Source organism: Lagopus leucura, unplaced genomic scaffold (assembly GCF_019238085.1).
Source record: "Lagopus leucura isolate 7727_CA_CO unplaced genomic scaffold, USGS_WTPT01 Super-Scaffold_100039, whole genome shotgun sequence".
NCBI classification, from domain to species: domain Eukaryota; kingdom Metazoa; phylum Chordata; class Aves; order Galliformes; family Phasianidae; genus Lagopus; species Lagopus leucura.
In genome coordinates this window covers 2,666,946-2,692,964 of record NW_024962288.1, presented here as the reverse complement: position 1 = coordinate 2,692,964, position 26,019 = coordinate 2,666,946, and the positions used below count along the sequence as shown (strand labels likewise).

Sequence of the window (26,019 nt, the reverse complement as noted above, 5' to 3'; positions counted from 1 at the left end):
TGCTATTTTTATCGTTTTAAAAGAAATAGCAGTGGATGGAAACCACTGAATATCAAACACTTCAATGTAACCTATAACCTAACTACACTGTTTCAGCTAGATTCCTGCTCTTCTCTGCCAAAACGGCCTGCCCCTCAAGCACGTGTGCAACTGAGCACAGATCAGCAGAGAAAGGACTGAGGGAATGTGGAAGACCCCTCATGGGATGTGGACATGTGGACACCTGTCCTTCCTTACAATAGAATTTCATCCTTCAGAAGTTGCTCACATGTAGTGCTTGCAGAAGGGACTTCAGCCCACCGTCAGGAGAGCAGCTACAAACTTCCTCTGCGCTTTCTGAACCCAATATTGACCTCTTCCTCCTCCTGGATTACCTTGCACAGCTACCCTGCAGACCATCCAAAGAGGAACTGCAGCTGAAGCTGCAACACGAAAGCCAAACTCACGTGGACTCCAGGTACGTCCATCTCCCCTAAGGCAAGAGGCAAATCCTCCTGGCTTTCACAGACTGCTGTCATTTACTGGGCTAACTTATTCCTCCAATGAAACTGGAGCCAAGCAGTTTGACTGCATTTTTATTGTTCCACCGATTAAATGAATTTTAAATACAGAATTGAAAATCTGTAAAAAAAAAAAAAGAAAAAACAACCAAAAAGTTATGAAAAGCCAGCGTCCAGAAGCAGGTTGTACAACAGCTCTTTGGTACAAAATTAGGGGGAAAAAAAAAAAAGGATATCCATCACATGGCAAGAGATGGCTTTCGTTACTGGTTTTTTTTCTGGTTTGGGTTATTTACTTAATTTATTTATTAAACATTTCCACGTATATTTGAGAACTGATGTTTGTCTTGTGAGGTTCTCCAAGCGTGTTTGTCACAGCACTGATTCACACTGTTCAGTGTTCAAAAAAGAAAGTAAAGCCACAAAAAAACCCACACTGCTGTTCACAGAAGCATCAATGCAGTGTTTTCCATCTGGTATGGTAGAAAATATTTTTCAAAAATTTAGCACGTGATAAGAGAAGAAAAATGCAAGGATTTGGAAGGCTGCATTTTAGCCTGGAAAGCATCCTTGAGCAGGAACAGGTTCTTCTGTCTTTCTTAAGATGCTATGACACAGCAGGCAATTCCTAACATCTCTGGTATTTGCTCTGCACTGAGCTTCATCACTGCAACAAAGACTTCCAGAAGCAACAGGTGAAAAGGTACCTTTGATTTTTAATGCCCAATGTTAAAGCAGCTCCATGTTTCAAGAGACACGGAGCATCCAAGCTCAAGAATGACAAACCAGGGCCTTTTAGGGCCAATTTAAAAACAATAAAAGGAAAAAAGAAGCATCTCAGGAAGTCCTGGGTTCTGGGTTAGGGGTTGACCTTTTTTTTTTTTCCTTTTTTATGCACTATTAGGTTCTTAAAAAAAAAAATCCCCATGAAGATGACCCCTTTAGGCAGTGCATCTGCATTGTCTTAACCAGAAAAAACAAGCAGACTGTCTCTAATATATGCATAATTTCAAGACATCAGCAACATACACCATATTCACAACAGGTTAGAAGGAACAACCTATGGCTCACCCATTTCTCATGGATGTTTATCGCCAGGAGAAGTTAACCACACAGACAGACAAGCCAGAAAATGAAGTGCTTTGACAATAAAAATCAAAGTTTGGAGATAATGAATACGATAATGAACAGGGATAGCTAAACATCAGCCTGAGAAACACAAGCAGGTGGAAAAGCTCAGACTGCAATTGGAAGAGAATTCAGTTAAACAGAAATAACACTGGAGCTTGTCACTAGTGCAGCTAGGAATTGGCAAACAACATACTTTGAGTATACACTTGCAGGGCAGCCCTGCTTCTGCCACATGAATAAATATCCAACGATGCTTAAAAACAGTATAAAAAAGGGATGTCAGGATTCTCAGAAGCAGTGCGTGTTCTGCTCCCTGTGACTGCATAGCAGGATCCCTCCTGTGAGGTATTTCAGCATTGCTGCAAAGGAGAACTCTTCCTGCACTCGTCTCCCAGAAGTGCAGTCTCACTGGAGCTCAGGTCACACCACAGCTATGCAGTGACACTGTGCAATGCTCTGCTCTCCCTTTGGCTCTCTTCAGTCCACAGCGACCACACTGTGTGGGCTGAAAACAGCGCGGTAACAGCTCAGTCTGCTGCCACCGTAGTGTCCAGATGGATGCATGCACAGACCCCTGTTTCATCACACAGCTTAATTTTTGCTTTGACAGTCGTGTTCACACAGATGCCTCCAGAAAGAGCTTTTCATGTGGCCAGATCAGATTACTAACCTCAGATCCTTCAGAACATTTCCTTGGTTAACTGTTTGATATATAGGTTGTCCAACAAAGTGAATGCTTATTTTATTCTGATCAACAGCAACCTACACATTTGTTCCTGCATTACCAACAGTCCTGTAAGGGACAGCTATCTCCCCATCCAACTGCACAGCTGAAAGGCTGCTATCCATCCCATATTATTTTCCAGGGAAAGACATTTTCTTGTGTTGCATAGATGTGTTTAACTGCAGTTATTAAATACGGGATTTATGTCCCACTTTTGGAAGCACCCTTTTTCAGTCTTCGGTACGTAACAGTCTTATTAGTGAAACTAAGGATCACAGCTGCTGGTAACGTGCCACAGCCAGTCATGGATCTCACCAGAAGTGCACAATTAGTGCCATGGCAGCACCAGATTGTCTCTCCTCCAAAACATAGATGTGATCAAAAGAAAGAGCAAATCCAGGAGAAACAAATGTTTTACCATCTTCAGGAGGTGCTGCTCCTCTTTGTTGTAGAACAGCTGTAGCTTTGTTTGCAGGGTGTTTGGAGAGCTTTTTGTTTATGAATAATTATAATCCCGCACATTCTACTACATAATGATAATTGATGCCTGTTACTGACTCCCCTGTTCACATGTGCACTTTTGCACTCACAGCCAGCTGTCCTGGAAGTAGGAAATAAAATTGGTTTTGCCTTCAAAAACACGAGCACCGTCCAGGTCTGTGACTGTACCAGGAGCATCTTATGGCTTTCTCTTGCCTTCCAAAAACTTCAGCCAAACGCTGTTTTGCTTGTGTTTCCCTTAGAACATCCGAGGATATGATGGGTTTTGCTTAATTATCCACTCAGCATGCGGATTGATATGATACAAGTCTAAGAGGTAAGTGTCAGGATCCAGACAATGTTCACCTGTAAGAACAAGAAATACAGAAAGAAAAAAAAAGCATTTCTTATCTCCTTAGTCCCATTGTTACTACTTTTCCCCCCTAAAAATTGGTATTTGCCCACATTCATCTTAATATTACAACCATTCAGAAGTGCTTCAACAAATCTGACAAAGTTCCAGTTCTTTATATTGAAATAGATGTGCATTTCTTAAAACTATACTAAGTCCAAGCTTAAATTGGTGAAAGGTACTCTAATACCCAATCACTTCAGCATGTGAACAAATCCAGTAGCTGAGACTAAGCTGTTTCCAGTATGATGGAGTTTTCCTTTCACAGATTCTGTTACAAGAAATACAAGGAGGTGGAAAATTCACTCCAGTAGAGGACAGTCTTTGAAACCAGCTGTAACAGGACATAGGAATTCCCTTCTACTTTCAGACCTCCCTAAACTGCTGCTGTTACAATCACATTAAAATTTCCTTTCCATTTGATGATGCTACCCTATTCCCAGAGGAAATCAGTGTCTAATGAACATCATCAGCTTGTTTAACTACTCACTTTGAGAAGCTTCCACCAAAGCTGGTTCTTTTGCAAGAAAGTTTATCAATAAAGGCAGGCATGCTGGCTTTGTAAAGGAAGACAGTTGCTCTTTGCCATAGGTGAGGTTAACCCACATTTGTTCCCCTTTCTTCTAACTTTCAAAGGCCCCTCCAATTCTCATCATTTTCCAGAACTCTCTCCTACCACAGGCTGGACATAAAAACCAGGTGTCAAAGAGGTTATTTCCAGTTATCACCCAGACTCACCAATATTGCCTCCCACTTCATATAGGAGCAAGTTTGTGCACTCCATGGAGTTGTTACTGCAGAAAGAAAAAACACAGTGAAGTTAACAAAGTTCCGTGAGAGGCAAGTTAGGTCGTTCAGTGATGTTTCTTCCAAAGCAACTGCTCCCAGTGCAGAGGTCAGCAATGGTCAAGGAAGCTACAATTCTATGCAATACAGCAACCTTGTCAGTCCTCCTGAAGCATGCAGCTATCACCCAAAGTTGTGCACAGAACCAGTCAGATGTTGTTGCTAATGAGATGCATGTTACATACAAATGCTTTTCAACAAGATAAGAAATGCCAACATTCATTGGCAGCATTCCTTCAGAGTCAATGGCAGCTCCACAGAAGACTTCAGTAGCTGTTGCATCTTCTTACTGAGATCCCAGTTACCAGCTGACCCATATTCAGCCAACTCCCCACACACTCTCTTTGTCAAGATGTCTGCTGCCCAGGGACACAGTCAGGGGATGCACTGACACTTTACCTATTGAACACTGTCTGCATGCCCAATGGCTTGAGAAGTTGTTTTGTTCACTTGTTGGATTATTTCAGCAATTCATCATTGGAGCACAGGAGGGAACTGTAGAGCTCCCTTTAGGGAACTCATACATTAACCCTGCATGCTGGAAATGCTGTTGCAGGCAAGTAATGTGCCCAGGTGATGTTTTTCTCTAGGAGAGCTACACAGGGTTTCTTTTGCAGGGTTAATGTTATCCCACTTTTCTTTCTCCCCACAAAGTTTTTCACATACTGCTGCAGCTCACTTGCCTTCCAGCAGAGCAGGCAGGACCACCACCCTGGTGTCAGCTTGAGCACAGTGATGGAACCCCTCAGCTGAACTAATATTTGCCTGCCCTACCCAGTACACCATTTATAAAACAGAGAGCAGTCTAACAGCTCAATGTGTCACCACATTAGCTCTACTAGAAGGCAGAAAATACAGTCACTACATCACCTGACACTTACATATTTTTAATAAGCAGAGAAAAAGCCACTTGCCATTTCAGGAAGTTGACCGTGTTAACAATATTCCAGCCATTCTGGCACAGGTTCTTCTGAAACTGCTTCAGGACATCAGCAACTCTGGTAGCATTGTTCAAATGAACTTCTAGGGAATCCTTCAGGAGAAGCGAAGCGTGGACTTTCACAACCTTGGAAGGCTGAACAAGGCAGGCAGAACCAAAGAGAGCAAAGCGCTTAAAAAAATGCTTTGTTATTGGCAAAAACATCAAGTTTCAAAGCAGACTGGAGAACGTGGAGAATGAAATGCACTCAGCCAGCTTTTCAGAGCATTTCTGATTGCTTATTTCACACAGCAGAGAATGGAAGCATCAAGGTGAGCATTATAAAGGAATCAGTTTATCAGTGCTGTGGTTGGGGAGCAAAGCACTGATCTCGATCAGTGTGTTCTGGTGCCCTCTGCTGTTCAGATACAGTACTGGCACTTACAGGCTTTGATGAAATTAGATCGGTCAGAATCTATTTTGAATACCTGTTTCCCATTGCCTGATAGATTTCTCTGTAAACTTTAAAAGCAGGAATAGGAGCTCAGGAACCAGAACAGTCTTACAGAGCACTTTAGAACCAAAGGTAATTTCAGAAGGGAAGCACTGAACAGTGTGTCACTTTGTCAAAACCGTTTTCATCAGCTCGTCCATGAGCCACCTTTTCAAAGCTTTTGTACAGAACATGGAACCATTCCAATTGGGTCTGGTCTGGTGCAAGGTAATTTTGCAGTTCTAGATCTTCTGCAAAAACAGCACTGCGCACCAAAACAATGAGGAAGCACTGCTAGCACAGCTCCAAGCACAGTCATCTGCTGCGTACCTACATTGTACCTTCACTCAGCACCTTCAAGAGTGATGTGCACCTTTAACCAGGCTAATTGGGAGCATACTTCTCAGTCTGCCAAGTGGTACAGAAGGGTGGCAGATGTATTGGCTTGTGAGAATACAAATTCTCCAGCTCTGCAGATTTGAACCCTCCATGTACTACTCTTACTTGCAGGCTTCATCTTTCTCACATCCTTAGGTGTCCCATCATCACCACCCACTGCTATTGATACCTAAAATCCAGCACTACATAATGTAAACTAGCAGTTACAGACTGACTCTAATTCAAGTAATAGTGCCAATTAAAAAGAACAACTGATATTCAACTAGATTGGGAAGCAGCACCCATTTAAAAGCCTCAGTTGGCACCAACGCAAGAGGTGGAATACAGCAGTTTCACTTCTCTTAAAAGAGAAGAAACATTCTCTAACTCCTCTATACAGATAAGCAGCATTATGGAACAAAATAATTCAAAAGATCTCCCCTTCTTCTCCCTTAAGTGTTTTTCAGTCTGAGATGTATCCCAACAACAGGCACACTGAATCAGTTTTCGGTGGGTACAACTTGGGCTGAAGAGTTTGGAAGCTTCTTCTCACGGTTCTGCAGACTTTTCTCCCTCTTGCTATTTACAAAGCGTCACTCCTTAAAGTTTCCCATGCTCTCATGAAAGGATTTTAAAGAGAAAATATTTGCCACTTACGAAAGGAACCAGTTTTTCCAAGTCTTATCTCACCTCTGCTTGATTCTTTTCCACTTTGTCTTTATCAGCATGAATCTTCCGCAGCAGATTTTTTAACCTTTTGTCACAGAACTGATACCTTTTACTATTGCTCTCATTGAGTTTTCTCACTTGAGCTACCAGAAAAGAGGAGACCTGAGCAGCAAAGACGGGAGAAAACAGGAATTAAAAACAAGCCAACCAGAGATGTGAATGCCATTCAAAAAACCCCTTAGTCATCATTTTATGAAGCTCCTTAAATAGACAAAACATCTGCACACCTTGAAAACAGGTAGCCTTGGACAGGTTTGGTCTGCAAACATTTAACTCCTCTGGAATTTCCAATACTACCCTTTCCCCTACCCCAGTCCCAGCCAGAACAAGACACTGCTGCATCATACTGCAAAACACCGATGCAACTCACTGTCCAGAGCAAATCCTGATAATGGATCATCATCCGCACCACATCAGCTGCCCCCTCTGCCAGCTGTTTCTCCTTCCCTTCAGGAATCTTGTTTGGCAGCCCTTTGTGCATGAAGAGGTTTGGGGCCATGACTGTGGAAACGTTCCAGAGATTCATTTTGTTGTTGTTCTCCCTGGAGACTACTTTGCTGAGAAATTCAAGTAGAGCCTGAAGAGAAGGGCAGAGACTCAAGTTATTCATTCCTAATAACACTTAAGAAATTAGAGTTGCAATTGCTGAGGAGAACATCCAGACAGTATCTTTTCTAGATACTTGTGAGAAAATCCAATTTTCTAGACAGGAAGCATGGTAGCCAATTTCTAATACTGGGATAACAACAAATAGCTAAACTGAGCAGGGAGATAGTTTGTCCAGCACTCATGAACCAGAAGAGATGGCACGTTTGGGAAACAGATACGTTCGTATTTCTTAACTAGTGGCAATTTACAGACTCCAGTTGTAAAAGTTATAGAATCCAAAGACAACCCTCTCTTCCTCCAGTATCCTCCAAGTCAATTCCCAGGTAGGGGAAAAAAATCCCCTTGGATTACACCTCTTCTGCCCCATACCTTCACCAGAGCTACGATGGACATCAGGTCGTCTTTGATGGTATCCCATATTCCAGCTCTCTAACCTGTGCAAGGTGCTAAGTCAGCCTTGGCATTGTTATCCAGAAATTGAACTACTTAGCAAAATAGAGCAGCAGTGAAAAGAAGCCACACAGTTTTTATTCAATGCAGCACCAAAGAGATCCTGCACTGCCTGCAAAGCTGATCCACCAGCAGTTACTCTCCCAAAAAGCAGTAGGAAAACAGGTTTGAAGTGTGTCCTGACTAAAAAAAAAAAAAGGTTAAGAAGTTATAAAGTACACAGTATTTTTTGATTTTAAGGGAAACTGCATCTTTGATGGAAAACAACAGCACAAAGCATGAATCAGAAGACTGAATCTCCTCTCCTATATTTTAGTGTATGACAGACAATAAAAGAGCCTTCCTCCTTCAACTCCATATAGAAATGCTTTAGTACACTGAGAAGGAGGAGTACAGTTCCAAACACGGTGTAAAAATCCCTCCAAGAACACATGGATTCCCACTGCTGTTCTGTTTGCACCCAGAAGGCAGATGTGCTACAGTTCATGTTCACTGCCCAGCCTGGAGACCTGCCTGCTGCCCCCAGCTCCCCCTTGCCCCATCATGGCTTTCCATTTCAAGTCAGTGAAATGAAACCTAATAATTTGATGTACATTATCTATATTCCCTTTTGTAAAAGCTGATAGAGATCTGAGAATGAACACATGGAACAAGAACATGGGTTTTCCAGTTAAATCAAGAATAAGCAGACTCACCTTTAGAGTGTTTCTGTTTGGCTCTGGCAGAATCAGGATCAGGAGGTTCAGAGCCTGCAACCTTTGCTTCAGGTCTGGAATATCTACAAAGGAAAAGCAACAGCAAGATTCAGGTTTCTGACACAGCTCTGACTGAAAACAGAACTGTGTTTCCAAGTCACAGGCTGAGAGCAGGGATAAGGCAATTACTGATGGTAGTGTTTTTCATCTGTAAAACTGCACCTCAAATCCTAGAATTTAATTAAGCTCATACAGCCCTTATGGAGTGAATTATCTGTGTTCTAGAGGACCGACCAACAGCTCATCAAAAAGACTTCATCTTCTACTTTTTATTTAAAAAAATATGTAAAATAAAAGTTGCATGCTCAGCTGGCTCAGCACATTTAAATCCCTTTGAGGATTTAGGCACAAGCCTCAAAATAAGACTCTTGCAGAAGACTGCTGCTGACAGACCAAGATCATGCACTCCAGCCAGATGCCACAGCTGAGTCTTCATGTCCTTATTTATCAGGTTGGCCTAATTTATGCAGTAACACTGCAGCCTCAAATGAAGCAAAGTAATTTGTATAGGACAGTATTCCTGCACAAAAACTGTGTACATACCCAAGCACTAGCAACAAAGGCTCTGAGGTAGACACATAATAGTACATGTCACACCTCACAAAGTGAGTTCATACGGTAACAGTGCATATTCTGCTCTGTACTGCCATCAAATCCACGTGCTAACAGCACACCTGACAGGAGAGCCCAAGGCCAGAAAAAGCACAAACTCCCCAAAAAACAACATAAAACAGGCAAAGAGGAACTTACTTTGCACAGCAGCAAAAGCAGGAAGATATTCTGCTGTCAGCAGTGGGGCAGGCAGTTCTCTTATGAATCTTTTCAGCAGCCCAGATACATCATTCTGGTGGACTTCATCCCAGCGGAAAAGGCCGCTATAGAAATCCCTTTCTAGCTTCTGCTCCAGACTCTGGAAGTAATAATTTAAAGAAGTATTACATGCCTCAAAACACATTCTATATTCTACAGCTGAACCTGTTAGGTCAAAAGACCGCAGATACTCCCAGATTTCCCAGCAATGGACATTTCTAATTGTACAGAGAAGAACTGTACTCAGACAAGCAGTCTGAGTTAGGCTCTTGCTGGAGACTTGCTCCCTCATCACCTTCAACATTTTCAAAGAATAAGTAAAGAGCTCCGTACCTTGATTCTAGTCTGGGACCCAGAAACTCTCAAAATGCCCTCTGTTTCAAGTCCTCTCTTTTCTAAACAGGACAGCAGCTATTAAAAGAGGAAAAAAGAAAGCTCTTAGGTACAGAGGATGAGAAGTCAGCCCCTCCTTATTGAGGGCCTCAAAGGCTTGCTGGCTCTGAGCATCAGAATTGCGAATGAAATGGTAAGAAAACTTACTGCCTGGAGTAAGAGAGGGACCTTAGTGTTGGGGAGCAGTTTTTGGTCATTTTCCAGCAAAGTGGTGAGTGGAACTCCAAAGAGCCTTTTCTCTACAACAGAAACAACATGTTTTCAATTTGTACCACCATTAATAACAGTGTCACTGATACTTCCAGCACTGCAGACTAAGATAGCACATTTTGTAAGCACTGGAGAAAAAGAGGAACACTTGATAGACAAGTGGATGTGATAAAGGTAAATGTGGAGCTGTAGGTCTTGGTAGCACAACCCAGCAATTCCAGAAGAAACTGATTAAGGCAAAAACAACTGTCACAAGGTTTCTTATCAAACACCCTCTTTGCTCTAACACTTGAAATCCTAACTTATAAGACAACCCCAATGTTTAAAAAGGCACGAAATGGAAGGAAAAAAAATATTCAAAACAACTTTCAACTGACCTGTTGTTTTCAGTTTTGCTGCCTTGTTTCTCTTCAATTCAAAGCCTAGAACATCACAAAGAGCTGTTAGTTCAATAAGGGCCAGCGTGGGGATCTTCTTCATGTCCTGAGCAGATAGATCTCCAATCCTGGTCACTCCTAGTCTGCCCTTGGGGATCTTAAATTTCTAAAGGAAAACACACAACAGGTTCAGTACAAGCAGCACTACCGATCCTTCCGATTATCAGCTTTTGTTGCATCCTTACCATTGCTTACCATTAACCAGCTACCTGCACATTCCTCTATTTTCAGCACTAGACAAATAACCAGAATGACTTGTACTGCTACTCAACCCACCGCTCGAGAAACACATCCTCTTGTCAGCATTACTCTTTAAACACATTTCAGATCCCAGTCTTCTAAATTAATGAAAGCCCAATATCCATTCCTATTGGCTTGAACCTTGCAAGCAGTCCAGTACATTTGCAGAAGGTAAACCTTTGGCAAGTAAGACAATAGAGACCCATTGCAACACTACCACAGAGGACGTTCCCAAAATCTAAAACATAATTGAATCAAACACCCTGCACCATTCTAGGCAAGACGACCTAATAAAGCTTTAACACAAACAATTCCTATACTTACAGTTAGCACATTTCCATCCTTTATTCTTTTAGATTCGGTCAAGAATGACCCCTTGAGCAGGACAGCTGCTTGTTCTGAGTAGGCAACATCCATGTTGAACATCTCCTCTTTTCCAGGGTTTCGAACTGTGCAGGAATAATCCTGGGCTTCTGCTACAGAGGAGAAAATGTCTTGAAGTTCAAAAAGCTAAAAGGTGAAGCTTAGAAAACAAATGCGTTAAATTAGCAGTTTTGAACAGATTCAGGGATGATCACTTTTGGTAACAAGGATCATAAAGAGTGCTGACATAGCACAGCCTTGTGACTGATCAACAAGGTAAGTAAGATTCGTTTAAAGCCATAAACATAATCATCAGGTCAACAGTAAGATACGAGTATCGTCTTAAATTAAAGGACATACCTATGGCCTTTAATTAACTTCTCTTTATGCAATTGTGTACGCTGTTCATAGAATTTCACTTGTTCTTTGCCAGAACCATTTTGTTTGCATCTTTTAATCAATTCGCTGATGATTTAGCATCACCTTGAGTGATTCCTAACAACACCAGGTGCTGGAGAAGTTTACTGAACCCACAGCTGTGGATAAGCATGCATTTAAAAGAGAAACAGAATGTTTCTGCAATCTAAGACAGCAAGCACCATTATATAAAGTAGTACACGTTATTTAATGGTAACAGCCTTCAAAAACAGAAACAGAGCTGCTCAAGTTCAGAGCCCAAACAGTACAACTTCTCCTCCAGCTGCAGCTCCGCTTCAGATCCTGCCTCCCTTTCAATCCTACTCCACTCTAAAAAATTCCTTCTTACATTTGTGAACATTTGAAGTCCGCAGATTGTGCAACAGCAGGTCTGGGCTGGGCTCCTCCTTTTCTGTTACTGTCTCCTGGAAAGTAAACCACAACATGCTCATCTAAACAAGGTAGGACAGAAGTTATCATGACAACAATTTGATTTTGGGAGGAAAACAAAACAAAACAAAACAAAAAAAACAAAACAAAAACACACAAAAAGACACCTTTAAGAAAATGCTGCTCAAACTCAGGACTGTAAGATTGCTCTGAAATCAACAATTACTGAATGAATAGCAATTGGGTGACTTGAAAGGCAGATGGAAAACAGATGACTAGATGACTTCCCACACTATTAAACTAATCTATAATTTCAGATAATCAGCAGCTGTTTTCTTTCCTTTTATTAATGCATTGCAAGGCTAACAGTACCAACCAAATTCCACTGGAGCTGGTCTCTGCCTTTGACCACAAGATCTCCTTCATGCAAAAGAACACACAAGCAGACAACAGCACCTAAAAGCTTCCCATTAAGGCTTTATGGTAACCTATCTCCTCAGGTCTAAAGCATGTTTCTCAATGCTTAAGGAGACATTTGACAGTCAGCTCTACTAACAAAAACCCTGCTTTCACTGGAGCTGGCCAGAATGCAAGGAAATATATTGTTACCAAAGCAACTCTTTCTGTGAACCAGTTCATAACACAGAGAAGTTGTTGACTGACAACTGAGAGCTAAGAGAAACCTGCAATAAGTCATCACAAATTGACAGAAGTTGATCTGTAGAGGAGGTGCACTGTATGGCTAGAGCAGGCACACAACTGATGAGCTTACCATGAAAGAATTCCCAATTCATTTAGCATCTGTAGCTGAGTTGCATCAAAAAGTCACTTCAGAACATTGGGTTGGATTTAGTTGTTCTGACTTTTAAGTGCAAATATTAGCAACCTAGCAAGCAGGCATATAAGATTAAGGGCTCAGAAATCTCTGTGCCTATATGATACCTGGTACAACAGACTTCTATTTAACGTGCAACTTTAGAAACTCACTAGATTTCAATTGAGGGACTTAAGACAGCCTTGCAGCTGGAATAAAACGTCACTGGGACAAAGGAAACACAAGAGGGCTCCAAATGACATCAGTGCTCCACAAGGCTGTGGTGCTGGAGGAGCTGTGCAGCCTCCCAGTGGTCTCTAAGAAGATATGAATCTGTGCGATTCGTAGCAATTCTCTCTCAGTGCTGCAACCTAGATGCAGAAATTCCACAATCTCAGCTCCATTTCAGCATAAAAGATGAAGCTGTCAGCCTTGGAAATGAAAGCAGCCCTGGGCCCAGACGGCCAAGGCAGGTACCACAGGGCAACAGAGCCTTTCAGGAGCTTCCACTCAATCAGCCAACATACCCCAGAGCCGACCACTCCAAAAATGTCTCTGACATCCCTCACAGGAGGTTTGTTCTTCCTCCTCCGTGAGCGGGAGTAGGTATCCAACCTTCGCTGCACGGCTGCAGCCTGGGTCTTCGTCAGGGTGGAGAGCAGCGCGTTGTCGTTCTCCGAGGCATGGTCCCCAATGAGGTCTGAGAGCCCCGCATCCTGGAGCCACTCTGCTTCAGCCTCTCCCTCTGTGAAGCAAAGGATGGGGAGGGGGAGCGAGAAGAGAAAGAAAAGCAATTTGAGTGCTTGAAGCATCAGCAAACCAGAAGGCTCGGCCCCAGGGGTAGCGAGACATCACTGGAAGTCACGGCTTCTGGGGGATGCCAAGGCTGTTCTCCAAGATCTTATTTTATTTGTATGCACCTCGCTACTCCTTTATTGTGTTATACTTTTAAGTGCATTGCTACCCACACGGTCATTCAACAACAGCAGAAGTATTATTCTTACTCCATACATTCACTCTATATCCACATCTACTCAAAACACCACTAAAATTAAAGACCATTCCTGTTCCAAAGTGAAGTGTGAGAAGCCTGGAGACAGTAACAGCAGCATTATTCTAACAAGCTTGCTTCACTCCTTTCTTCAATATAAAGCTGCACCTCAAACACAGAAGGATGCCTCTCTTATTGGATGTGCCTTTTATGCAAGTGAGAAAGCACCCTGAGAAGGCAGTTACTTGAAATCCAGGGATAAAAGCAGCAATTTAGGAAAAGCTTTTACAGAGTGAACACCAGAGGGCCTGTGCCCCTTTTCAGTTCTAGGTACCACATTCATTCATTGCCGGCAGCTCCAGCACAGCTCCAAGGTCATAGTGAGAAAAAGAAAAATCACAACTGAACTGACTGAAAGGGAATACTTCATTCCCATTCTTCCTTCCTGAAGGAAAGTATTTCTTCTACCATCACAGCTGCTCAGGCACGATTTCATGATTGTTGCATCCCTAATGAAGCCACATAGGTCTTTCTGTGAGATTAAATCATTTAACTTTTCTGGGGAGACCAATGTTCTGTCACAGCACCTGGAAATATCCAGGCTGAAAAGAGTTGAGCAGAGCAACAACATCTTTTTGCAAGTTGCATGAAAGCAGAACTCTGTTCAGCATCACAGCACTGTAAATAGAGCTGGACCTGCAGCAACCTGGCTAACCTTCCTATGTAATCTTAAACTTTGGTTACTTATCATGTCCACTTTTACAGAAGCTGACAGCATCCCCACAGGTCCTGCTCGGGTGGGTGCAGCTCCTCACACGTGTGTAGGGTTGGACTCCTGGCCCTGTTTAGGAATTCTCCTGTACAGATCTTTGTCCTATTTCCATGATTTCACAGAAGCTCGGTGTGCAAAAGACTTCTCAGCTATTTTTTCCTTGGGAACTACAGGAAGTTGGTGTATTGCTTGCAAGTTTTGAGAATATCCAAATCCAGTCATAACAGGAAGCTAATGCAATACACAATACCAACCAGAAGACCATAAATCGGACATCCGTTGGAGCCTAATGCCCCAGCTGATGCCAAAGCACCTCAGATGTTAATTTATCCACTTAACTTAAAGTATTTTTGGACTGATTATGTTTACCGGTAGCACAAAGGGAAACAATTAAAATAGGTTATTTATGGGGAGAAGAGGAAAGCCAGAGTGGAGCGGGCCTGAACTGAGAAGTCCACAGAAGTTTGGCTGCGGATTGAAGCCTGGAGGGTTGTTAATATTTGCTTTGTGAGATCCAGATAAGTAACATTTGGGGAGACACGACTGGGAATAAATATGCAAAACTAAAGAACACCATTTGCAAGAACTTATTTGAAACATGAACTAACCCAAACCAGAATTTGTAACAGTAATTATGTTCCATTTCAGAGAAACTGAATGACAGCCAAGCGAATGCAACATCAAACAAAATATTAAGAGAAACTTCCCACTTGTTTTTCAAAGGAAGAGGAGAATCAGTGTTCGCAGACGCTTCTCAGACACGACTACACATTACAAGGGTAACAACAGATATTTCAGTGCCACCACCACACACACTGCATACATTATCAATCTGCTGTGCCGTCAGACCATGGAGCCAGCTGGAACAGGCAGGTAGGGAAGAACTACACTGCTCTTGGAAAAAGGAAAAGGCTCCTTTTTGCTTGTAGGGAAGGCCAGAAGCAGCAAATACCAAAACCTTTCTGCTGACCCAGTTCTGTCAGGCTGTTCTCCTTCCTCCTGCTAGCAACTGGTCACAGGCAATTTCCCATTGTGCCACCCCTGACAATGCTCACGCAGGAGACCAACGTTTCCAACTGGGTCAGCATTTTTGCAATGCCTAATCTCCACATAGCCTCCATGCCGTCTCCTTTTTCTGATTGCAATCAGGGATTTGTCACACTGAGCCTTACCACCTCCAGACAGAGCTGCTAGCTGCTGCCCCGGCACGGCTTCTCGGGCGGTATGCAAACAGCCACAGCGCCTTTGGCTCAGAGCATCCATGCTGCAGTGCCACCTGCCAGCGCTCCGACCGGAGACTGCAAAGACATGAAAGCAAGAAGGCACCAGCCAAGCCCGGCTCCCTGCACCAGCCTGAAGGTTCCCCTCACTACTCACGCTTTGAGCACCACACACATTTGATTGAACTCCTTCCTGAAGGCGCCCACAGGCTGAGCACACCGCACTTCTTCCCCAGCCTGCTAGGAAGGCTTCGTGACTCGGAGCATTATTTCGAGTCTGTCCAGTTACAACTGCTGATTAACCAGATAGCTCTTACCTATGAGATTAACACACAGCATTAAAGGAAACTTTTCCTTGTGTCCCTGCTTACACGCAGCTAACAGATTGCCTCTGTTTTATTTCAAATACGAATATTTTGGATATTCGTATGTTGGATATCCTAGTCAGCCTTTCATCTAATGGCATGGGGCTGCTTCTCCAGAGCCTCCTCCCCGATGCACTCAGTTTCTGAGTCACTTCTTTATCTCTTTCAGTTCTGAAGCCCTTAAATCCTTTATGGAGGGACAATGGCAGTGAGCCTTGAAGTTCACAGTGCCTTGCTCAATGTGGTCAACACAGACAACCTTCCTGCCCCGTTCTCCAGGGCCCCTTTATGACCCCAGGATAAACGTTTGTCCTTCCCAAGGGCATCACAGTAGGACTTCCACTCAAACACTTCTCCATTACACACATGGATCCTCCCTGAGCCAGAACCACAGCTGCAGTCACAGCCCAGAATGGACACAGGCAGTGTGTGACCCCAATCCACGGGACCACTTGGTGCTCATAGTTCATTGCTCTTACAGCACCACAGGATGATATACTTCTCATGTCAGAAGGCAATTGGTCCAGATTCCAATTAGTTCAGGATTCTGGAATCACATCAATGCTACAGAAAACCTATTAGAAACATCCAATGTACAAGAAGTGGTCTTTAAAAGAATAATAATAATTTTAAAAAATTAAAAATCAACAAGACCATATGTGGATGTACCCAAGTAATTCTGGACATTTATTATGGTTCTTTGAACAATGAATCACAGGAGGAAGTCTGTTTTCCACAACAGCAGCTCCTGTAAAAGCCACTGTGGTGAAGTCTCAGAACCACGCACACAAACAACCCCTCTTAAATGCTGCTGGCTGTCAAAGCGTGCTCACCACACAGCTACCTCCCAAGAAGAGCACCAGCACTCAGTGGCAGCTGCTTGAAAAAGTCTGGAGATTGGAACATATTTAAAACCAATCTTGAGAGTCAGCTTTTTATTCTTTCTTTTTTTTATTGGAAAGTGAAAGTAGATGAAGCCAGCACTCCTTTTCTGTAGGGAATTAACCATCTTCCAATGAAAAAAAATACACATCTGTATATAGATATGCCTGTGGTTTGACAGGTAACATTCTAACCGTGTGCCAACAGGTTTTTCAATCACTCAGGTGCATAAGAGAATTTTTGTAGACAAATACCTTCCTTCCTCCCCTCAGTCCCAGTGTTTTTGGCAACCTACCCTCTTGTGTTTTGACATCTGCAAGGCTGCATTCCTCTTGCTCAGCTTCAGTGCTCTGTTTAATGTTCTCTACTTCCAGCCAAAAGCTCTCCATTGGCAAGTTGTCTACCCTGGTAGTCATGTCCTCTGACAATGGGGAAGCCAAAGAGCTCTTCTGAGGAAGCTGGTTCATTTTGCAAGGACAATTTCTGGTACTGAGAGAGGAAGAGATAAGGAAGAGAGATTAAGATACATGTGATTCAGGTAGGCATTCACAATACATCCATCTTCGTTGTTAAACAAGCAGCCAAACAGAGGTAAGTGCTAAACTTCTTTTTTTAGTGTTTGGCAATAACAGACAAGGTTGAGATCAAATCCTCCAGAGGAGGGGAGATACCTACTGCCCCATCCCACAGGAGGACAGTGACAGCACAAGTTTTCCTGTGCTGTCCTTCCAGCAGCCCAAGATACCGCCTGCCATTCTGAGCCCTACAGGCTTGCACAGACATTCTGCACTCACAGCCAAGGCGCTTCCAGCTTCACACACACACGCTCTGCTTATCAGGTGAGTCTGACAGCTCCCAGCCTCAGCACAGCAACCTCGGGAGGCTCGTCCTCCGTATGCAAAAATGGACACAGCTCCAAACACTGCAGTTCAGCGCATGCAATAAACAGCTCAGAAGTTTGAGGCCCTTTTTTCCTGCCCAGACCAGATTTTTCAGCTACAAAGCAGTAGAAGAGTCCTCAGAAACACAAAGGTACAGCATTTTCTTATTGTCCTGCTGATTAATTCATGGCCAGCCAAAGTCCCAGACTGGGACTCAGCCATGCTTTCAGCCTCTCTGTAGGAAGTTGTGAGTTTCTCATTATTTAATAAAATAATGCCTCTCCTAAAACAAATTTTAATTCTCTTCAAAGGGCTGTAACTCATTTAAATCCTGCTGTACAGCTTTTTAAAAGACAAGGGAGAAAAAAAAAAAGGAAAGGATAAGCACACCCTGCTTATGTAAACCCTCTATGGTTCAACTTACGATACACAGTTCAAGAAATTGCACACTACAGCAATGCTGGCTGGTTTGAAAAATGTTGCCAGAAGTACCTATGAACAGCCACAGCCACCAAACAGATCAGAACTGCTTTCCAATTGCATGGCAGAAGAACAGATCAAGCTTTATGCCTTGAAAAACCATGATGACAACACCACCACCCAAATCATTTCCCCTCCCAGCTCAAGAAGGACCAAGAAAGCTACTGGTGGCAAAATACCTGGAAAGTTTAAGTTCCCTTTGTACTGGAAAGCCATTACCAGCAGTTCTGCCACTAAATTATAAGAAGCATTTCAAGTCTTAAAATACTAACTTTGCAGACCTGACAACTGGATGGCACATGCTGTAGGATACTCTGTGCTTCTGGCTGCATGTGTGATTGCATACTGTGCCTACATTTTTCTTACAAGCATGTAAGCAGCCTTTCTCTTCTAAAGGTCAAACCAAAGGCGATAACCATCACTGCAGGAACATCTGGAACCAGCAACAGCACTGAGAACACAACTAAGAAGTCTGCTGTTTGTTTTACACGGACACAAAAGTTAAAGATTGAAAAGAGCACTTACATCACACAGCCCAGCTCTGATGATGGCAGAGGTGCCTCATCTGCTTATTATCCATCCCCATCTTTTTTCCCTCTCGCTCCTGGGTATCCAAATAACAGCCTTGCAGCTGAGATTCCACTCCACAGCCTGGCAGTGCACTTCAATATTCCAACCAAGATTTTTATTTCTTTTTAACTCTCATAGTTCACAACCATTTTTCACAGTTCTAATACAGCTACCATCCCAAATAATGATTTTCCCTTTCAAGTTTTCAAGATAAGTGAATTGTATCCATTAGGATAAGGAGTTTGCAGATGTTACACTTAAGATTAGGAATCAAAATTTTAGATCACTTGGCTTGTATTAACTCTTCATCTTTAATACTCCTCTGTGTCTCCTTGCGTAGCTGACAGCCTTCCCTGAAGAGGATCAGGTTTAAACAAAGTCACCTTGCCACCATCAAAAAGCCCATTTCAAGGTAACATTGCCATGATATCCCATTAGAATGTTGTTACATGGCAGCCAAGAGAAATCACCACTTGCAACATGACATTAGGAGAAGGATTTTTGATCATATCAAGGAACATGGTTTTGGCCAGCATCAATACCAGAAGCACCATGGCAGCCAAATTTGCACTGAAGAGCAGTCTCTCAGGGCATAACACTGAGCAGGCTAAGGAACTGTCTCACAGGTTGCCCTAATTGTTCTGCTAAAAGCATTTAGCAGGCACATAACTACTCTTCCTGTCATAAGATGCTGCACTACGCCATAGTGGGTGTGATCTTATAGATCTAAGTAGCTGCATCTAGTGCTTTGCCTCCATGCTCAGCCCATTTAGAGCAGGCTCATCTAGCATCCCAGAGATCTCCATGGTTTCAGGCCAAAGCAGAACTGACATCCAGGTTGGCAGAACCTGCCTGAGAACCAAGCAGCAGCTCGCATCAAGTGCCTGCTCAGCAGGAAGCCTGCAGCACACGTAGCTATGGCAGTGCCTTCCCTGCACCTGCCACAGGTCTGCCTGGGAAAAAAAACAAACAAAAAAATCTACCAGCACTGTAAGCCATGTTGGGCACGGCTTAACCAAGGCTTTGACTGAGTGGAGTCACACAGCAAGCATTAGGACAGATTCATGGTGTATGTCTGAGAAGGGTCCCAGCATCCTTACAGCACAGGTCATCAGGCAATACTTTTGCCATTCACCAGCTATTTCTGATCTGCCAGCACTTTCTGTCCATATATCATGGACATATATGTATCAGTACAATGTAATACTGGTCCAAGGACAGTTTTGTTAGACCACAGTGAGTTGCTGTAAGCACTCCTGTCCTCTCCATCCTGTGCTTCTCTACCATCCACTGTTAACTTCCTTCCTTCTACTGCTGGGAATTCACATCACCTGGCAGTTCCTGCACACAGAAGCTCCCCTGCTAACCACATGCTATATCTCTTGTACGAGAGCCATATCTGAACTACCTGTAGGTTGAATAATCCAAAAGCCATCTTAACTTTTTTCTCAACATCCCTGTGGAGTGATGCACTGAATCTATTTCACCAACGTGCAGGATGCTAATCTCACAAAGCAGCTCTACACAGCATTACCAGAATCCAAAACCCAGCTCTACACACCCTAAGCTAACACTATCGTTCCAGTCTTAAAGAGCAACATAAAGTCAGGCCTTGAAATTTAGAAAATGCCTTATTTTCTGGCCTATGTTTTTTTTTTTTTTCCTGAACATGCTGCTTTACAAACTTAGCCAGCCAAGAGGAAGGGTCATTTGAGATTCAGTGCACCTAAGAGATTGTTCTTCCTCATTGCATTCCCAAGTCAATGGAGGGCAATCTGTGACGTATAAGCATAGCAACAGTTTAGATTTAAAGTGTAGATTGTTGGCTTAAAAGGTTAATCGCTCAGTTGCAACTGGGCAAAGAGTAAGTGGAATAATCAAGTTCATTCAGATGCACTGCAAATGCAGAAAAAAAAAAGCTTAACATTACGAAGTTTTAAAAATTAACCCAGGAAAAAATGAACTGGGTAGAAGGATCCAGCTAAGGGCACCCATAAAGGAACAGCTCTGGGAGGACCGACCATCCAGCGCTAAACCCTGCTCTTGTTGGAGGCACTCATCGCAGCGGGGCTCCGAATTCATTCATCTCACCTAACACCCCACCCCTGATTTAACAATATTACCAGCAGTTATGGGACATGAATCTAGACTGGCACTGAGCTCTTATGGTACGTTTTCTCATTTCTTCTACAAATCCAACTTTGTAACATTCGGAATATCGGCAGCCCTTAATAAAGGCCAACTGAGCTCACCAGTCGTGGACTACAATGCGAAATTTCAGAGTAGGTTTTGATCTGTTCCTAGATACTGTCAACACACCGCAAATATACTGTAAACACTCATGCAACTCTTGGACCTCTTGAATCTCAAAATAAAATAAACACTGTTGCTATGCATTTGCTCATTCCAGGGTTGAATCACACCCATCAGAGACCTTTTCTAAGATCTGTGGCTGCCTAGGCTGCTTTACTGACTGCTCAGCCTCCTTCCCTCACCGAAATGCCTCCAAGCAGACAAACAAATACAGAAGGTTCTTTCTAAGTATTTCACGCAAAACAGAAGGTGACAAAGCAGAATTCCTTTCATATTGTTTCCAGAAAAAGCTTGGGTGAAAAAAAGGCAACGTGGACTGGATTAAGTTTATACAAGGCACACAAGCACCAAGTTTTAAGGACATTTCCAAAGATTTGGAGTACAAAGACACACATGAAACAAAGAAACAGATGGAATGAGTCTGAATTAATCTCAAGAGCAAGACAGAAACAGCACACCAAGTCACACCAGTGCACTTCAGATCCCTGGCACTAAACACAAACTCTTCTGAAAGGAAAAAAAGTGAGAAATTATTTTATCAACTGTTGCAATACTTCGACAGATAAAGAAACTGAGTTGGAGAACAAAAATACATTAACGTCAGAAAACACGCACATCTTACCAGCTCTCAATTTACTGCAAGGTCAAAAACAATCAAGGAGCACAAGATTAAAGGAAACAAAACAAAACCAGAAAGTATGCACGTGCAGGAAAAAGCCCCTCTTTAATTTGCTTGCAAGTTGCTGAGCAAGCAGTTTAAATCCAGCTGAAGAACTTGGAAGGTCAGACCATCACAGTTCACAATGTGACAGATTTTCTTGTTTAAAGTCAAGCAGTAGGATAAAGGTATTAAGAAACAACACACAGGAGCATGTGAAATAAAACAAAATCCACAAGTCTTACAGACTGGTATACTTAGATCTTACTTAAAGAACTGAAAGTTTAAATCTCAGTCTTTCTTTCAAATACATAAATATTGATACGATAGCAGAACCTGGCTGAAAGACATCAGTGTATTTGCCAAAAGCTCAGATGAAGCATGCACAATTAGCTATGCCATTCAGAATTACAATTTCCAGTTAGCAAATACAACACAAGAGATGTCTGGTGGGCATAAGCTCCATAACTTTTCTACAAACAGAAGAAAATCAGTTCAGAAGTCACACAAAGGTTGCAAATCTTTAAAGTCCAACTCTAAAGACTGATTCTCATCCTTTCAATCCCCCAGGCTTTGTAGGCAGTTCTCCAGCACAAGCTGCCAACTTGCTCCATCCCCCTGCATCCATGGAGTGGAAGAGCAACAATGGAGTGCTACTCAAGCTTCTTAGAGCAGACCAGAAAAGTAAAGACAGACTAATTATCAAATTACTGTGGCAAAGATGAACAGAAAGTTACCCAATAAACAGCCAGCATGCTTTACTTTCACTAGCTTAACTAAGCTAAGGCTTAGAAGAACCAGAATCAAAGTAGACTGCCACTGCTGGCGTATCTTTGTGCAACTCTGCCCATGGGGGATTTGCTCATACAGCTGTCACTGACACACAGCCCATCTCAGTGGTACCCCCACACAAAGCCACAGCGCCCAGCCTGCTTTGTGCTGCTGCCAAACCCCACCTGTGTTTGTACTAAGGCCTTTTAGAAGGACTTCCTATCCAAGGGCTGACATACTTGAAGGTATCTACAGCGCAAGTGAGAATAGTTAAGATGTCACTATTACAATTTACTAATAAGATTACAGCTTGTTTTCAGTAACACAGCAATCAGTTCATCAAGATCTCCCATTATGCAAGCAGTTCTGGGAGCAGTGTCACTTAAGGTTGTTTTGAAGAAGCCTGTTCTGCAAGCGATAACGAGGACATGCCGGACGGCTCTGCATACGTGGAGGAGTCACTGAGAGCAGGTCCAGCTTTCCCCCACCACAACAACAACACAGCCACTCCCCAGCTCCTGTCCGGACATCCCAAGTGATACCAGAGAGACAAAACAATGATTATCTGCCCAGCAGTGAAGGAACTGACATCCTTCAGGTCTGGGCCTTTTGTGCAAGGCACTGCTTTAGCACAGCATCCTCAGCACGCCTTGTGCTGGGCTTCAGCTCTTGAGATAACATCCAACACAGCACTGCAAGTTTCAAATAAAGCACAGGTTGCAATTTATCTGAAAATAAGCACTTAAAAACAAAGAAACTCCATCTCAACACACACACCCCAGCCCTCAATGTGAAACAGGCTCATCTCCACTCTCCCGGGTAAGTGTCTAAATAAGCAAGCCAAGGAAGAGCAAAATTTGCCTGTAATTACAGATTTGCCTGGAGGTCTCTCAGCCCAAAACTGAGAGCAGAACAAACATGGGATTGATAAGCCCATGCAGATACAGACAAATGAAAAATACCTAAAGCCACGTTTAGTTCAGTCTATTATCTGGCTGCCTGCTGCATCATGTTCAGATTTGCCTTGGCCTCAGAAGCCACAAGCCATGCCCTCAGTTTTTTGTCTCCCCATAAGGTCTTATAATGGTCCCTGCCCACTGCTCACTTTCCCTGCCCCACCAAGGTGCCCCAAACAGGAAAGGATTTGATTGCATGGACATCCTGCTGATAGAAAGGGGCACGGGCAGAACAACAGCTAGCAGCACTGCAGTGTTCAATGCCATTTTGGACTGATCTGTTGTACATTCACGTGAAATTCGTTAACTAAGAGGCTACTCATGCCCGTTGGTGATTTGTCTGTCACATCCCTGCAGTGCCAGGGACTTCAGCAAGGCTGCAATGAGTCACTGCCTCCCAGTTACCAAAACCATCCTCAAAACACGTGTCTGCTACCTTACATCAGATGAGATGCACTTCCTTTACTTCTGTCACCCGTGACTTTAAGCAAGATGCTCAACCTGTACACCTCAGCTTCCCACGTTCAGGGAAGAGCAGGATGGTGGCCAAGTAGCTTTCAGAGCATGTCTGGATCCTTTATAAACAACATTCTTGACTTGTTTTTGAGATTACTCACTCAAACAAGGAGTTTTTACAAAAGCACAGATTTACCTAAACATCTTACAACTGCATTAATGTTGAACTTCTCATGATATAGCCTATCCTAACCAGCTGTGCCTACACTAGAGCAAAGAACAAGCAATGATAGTGTGCTGTTCCAATATTTGGAAACAGGTAAGGGACTACAAAAAGGAGACAAGAGTAAGATGCTAGCCAGCACAGAACGAGGGGGGTTGAGAATCGACCTACCCTTTGTCCATAAGAGACCTAGGGGTGCTGGAACTTGGGAAAACCAGATACAAAGCCCTCACTTGGATTGCTCACAGGAGTTATAATGCATACGATGAACTGCTCGGCTATTACACTGCCATGAAAAGGCTCCACTCGCTGATGACCTATAAATAGCACTTAAATGGAGGCCAAGTAGTGAGAGGAAGAAACGCTGGCTGTGCAGAAAGCAAACCTGCCAAGAACAGCAGCCAAGCTGGGAGCGGATCTGCAGCAGCTGCTGAGGGCAGGGAACCCCCCACGGCAGCAGCAAGCTGGGCACTGCCTGCAAAGCCTGCACCCACACTGTGCTACGCTGGAGCACCAGGAGTGCTCACATGGGGAATGCTGGGGCAGCAGCTGCCTTTTGTCAGGAGATCTTTGGGGATGTGACAACACTGTTCTCTGAATGGGAAGGCAGTGAGCATCCCACAGTGACTGCTACCGAAATAGTCGTTAAAGGCAATTAATCAGACCACAAGGATGCTCCGTGCGCCATTTCACAACCACCTCGTCGTGCAGGCATATGTCACATCTGTGCCACTGCAGGAGTGTGGCTAAGCTTGGGACGTATCTCACTTGTTGTTAGTGCTGGATGAACGGATGCAAAGTGCCACTGGTTAGAAGTTAAATGTCCTGGTCAAATCTAGTGAGCAAACGGGGTGTTCCACTGTTGCACCTCCTCAGATCTGACCGCAGAGGTACTCTGGCACCAGTTCACACACACTGGAACAAATCCAGCTTGGCTGGCATAAAACTGAAGTTGTTACAGGAGAAAGAAACCCTGGAATAGTCTTCAAGTGTAAGTCTAGTTCTTTTATGCGTAGATACATTTAAATAACTTATTATATTATTGCTATGTCATTCCCCTCAACATTTATTATTATTTTTCTTAATCACAAACTGCCCAGGATCTTTTCAAGCCGCCCTTTCTTGCTCCTACACACACAGCCAAAACAGGCCAGGAAAAGTGAGAAGCCAGAGACGGACTCAGAGGAGGGTGCAGCAGCTGCATTCATACAAAACCAACACACATCCATTAGTGCAGCAGAGAGACATTCGGAAACTTGGCGCAATTTTTAAGCCGATGCAAACAGACTTCAGATGCAGTCTTAAAGCCGATATCCAGTAAGCACAGAGAGAAGGGTGTTTGTAAAGTGAAGTCATTCGGTTTGCAGTCGTACCTCTCAGCACACAAGTTTCGCAGATTGTTTGTAATTAAGCAGTTCTGACCTTCCAACAGCTCTTTAAGTCACCAGAAAGGCTTCAAAGCACACATGTTGCTACGGCACCTTCACTGCCACCTCAGAAGATGCACACGATGCTCACTGCAGCCCCTGCATCACCACCCCCAACACAAACACACTCCTGCAGCTCCCAGCCCCACTTTGCTGCACTGGCACCAATGGACAAAATTATCAGGTTTATACAAAACAGGAAAATTCAGTTCATTTGATTTTCACAATTAAGGCAGTTGAAGCACAGTTTAAGAGAAAATACCGCAATATCGATTGCTTCTGGAAATCTACCTCCTTTCCATCTTCCCTGCCACAGGTCTCTGCCCTTACCTCCCCCCTGCCTTCTGGACGCAGTGAACACGCACAGAGCCGTGCCCCAGCCCAAAGCCCGTACCTGCAGGAGCAGCATGCCGGCGGCATCGGCTGCAGCACCACCTGGGGCCGCGGGATGCGGGTCCTGGCAAACCCTGAGCCCCTCTTGCCGAGCTTGTCCATGTTCGGTGGGAAGGGGGAGGCGGTCAGCCCATCCGCACCGCACCAAGCGCCGCTGCCGA

General features: G+C 43.5%; 1 protein-coding gene across 1 annotated transcript; it reads right to left on the bottom strand.

The window, feature by feature from the left end:
* Positions 1 to 787: 787 nt before the first annotated feature.
* Positions 788 to 26,019, bottom strand: ARHGAP40 (Rho GTPase activating protein 40). Its single transcript, XM_042883723.1, has 15 exons — positions 25,860 to 26,019; positions 17,026 to 17,219; positions 13,028 to 13,245; positions 11,646 to 11,721; positions 10,841 to 10,992; positions 10,217 to 10,382; positions 9,777 to 9,868; positions 9,570 to 9,647; positions 9,177 to 9,336; positions 8,367 to 8,449; positions 6,983 to 7,189; positions 6,574 to 6,714; positions 5,008 to 5,168; positions 3,986 to 4,041; positions 788 to 3,201 (listed from the first exon to the last, which is right to left on the bottom strand). The coding sequence occupies exons 1-15, from the start codon at positions 25,958 to 25,960 to the stop codon at positions 3,095 to 3,097; spliced, it is 1,992 nt and encodes a 663-aa protein (XP_042739657.1). The 5' UTR covers positions 25,961 to 26,019; the 3' UTR covers positions 788 to 3,094.

What these genes read in the sequence shown, in the direction of transcription:
- ARHGAP40 (XM_042883723.1), bottom strand. Translation starts at nt 25,960, where the DNA reads ATGGACAAGCTCGGCAAGAGGGGCTCAGGGTTTGCCAGGACCCGCATC. An exon ending in TTGGAGTGGTCGGCTCTGGG is followed by an intron (nt 11,722 to 13,027) that starts GTATGTTGGCTG and finishes TTTACTTTCCAG; the next exon opens with GAGACAGTAACAGAAAAGGA. An exon ending in CAAACAGAAACACTCTAAAG is followed by an intron (nt 7,190 to 8,366) that starts GTGAGTCTGCTT and finishes CCTTCTCTTCAG; the next exon opens with GCTCTACTTGAATTTCTCAG.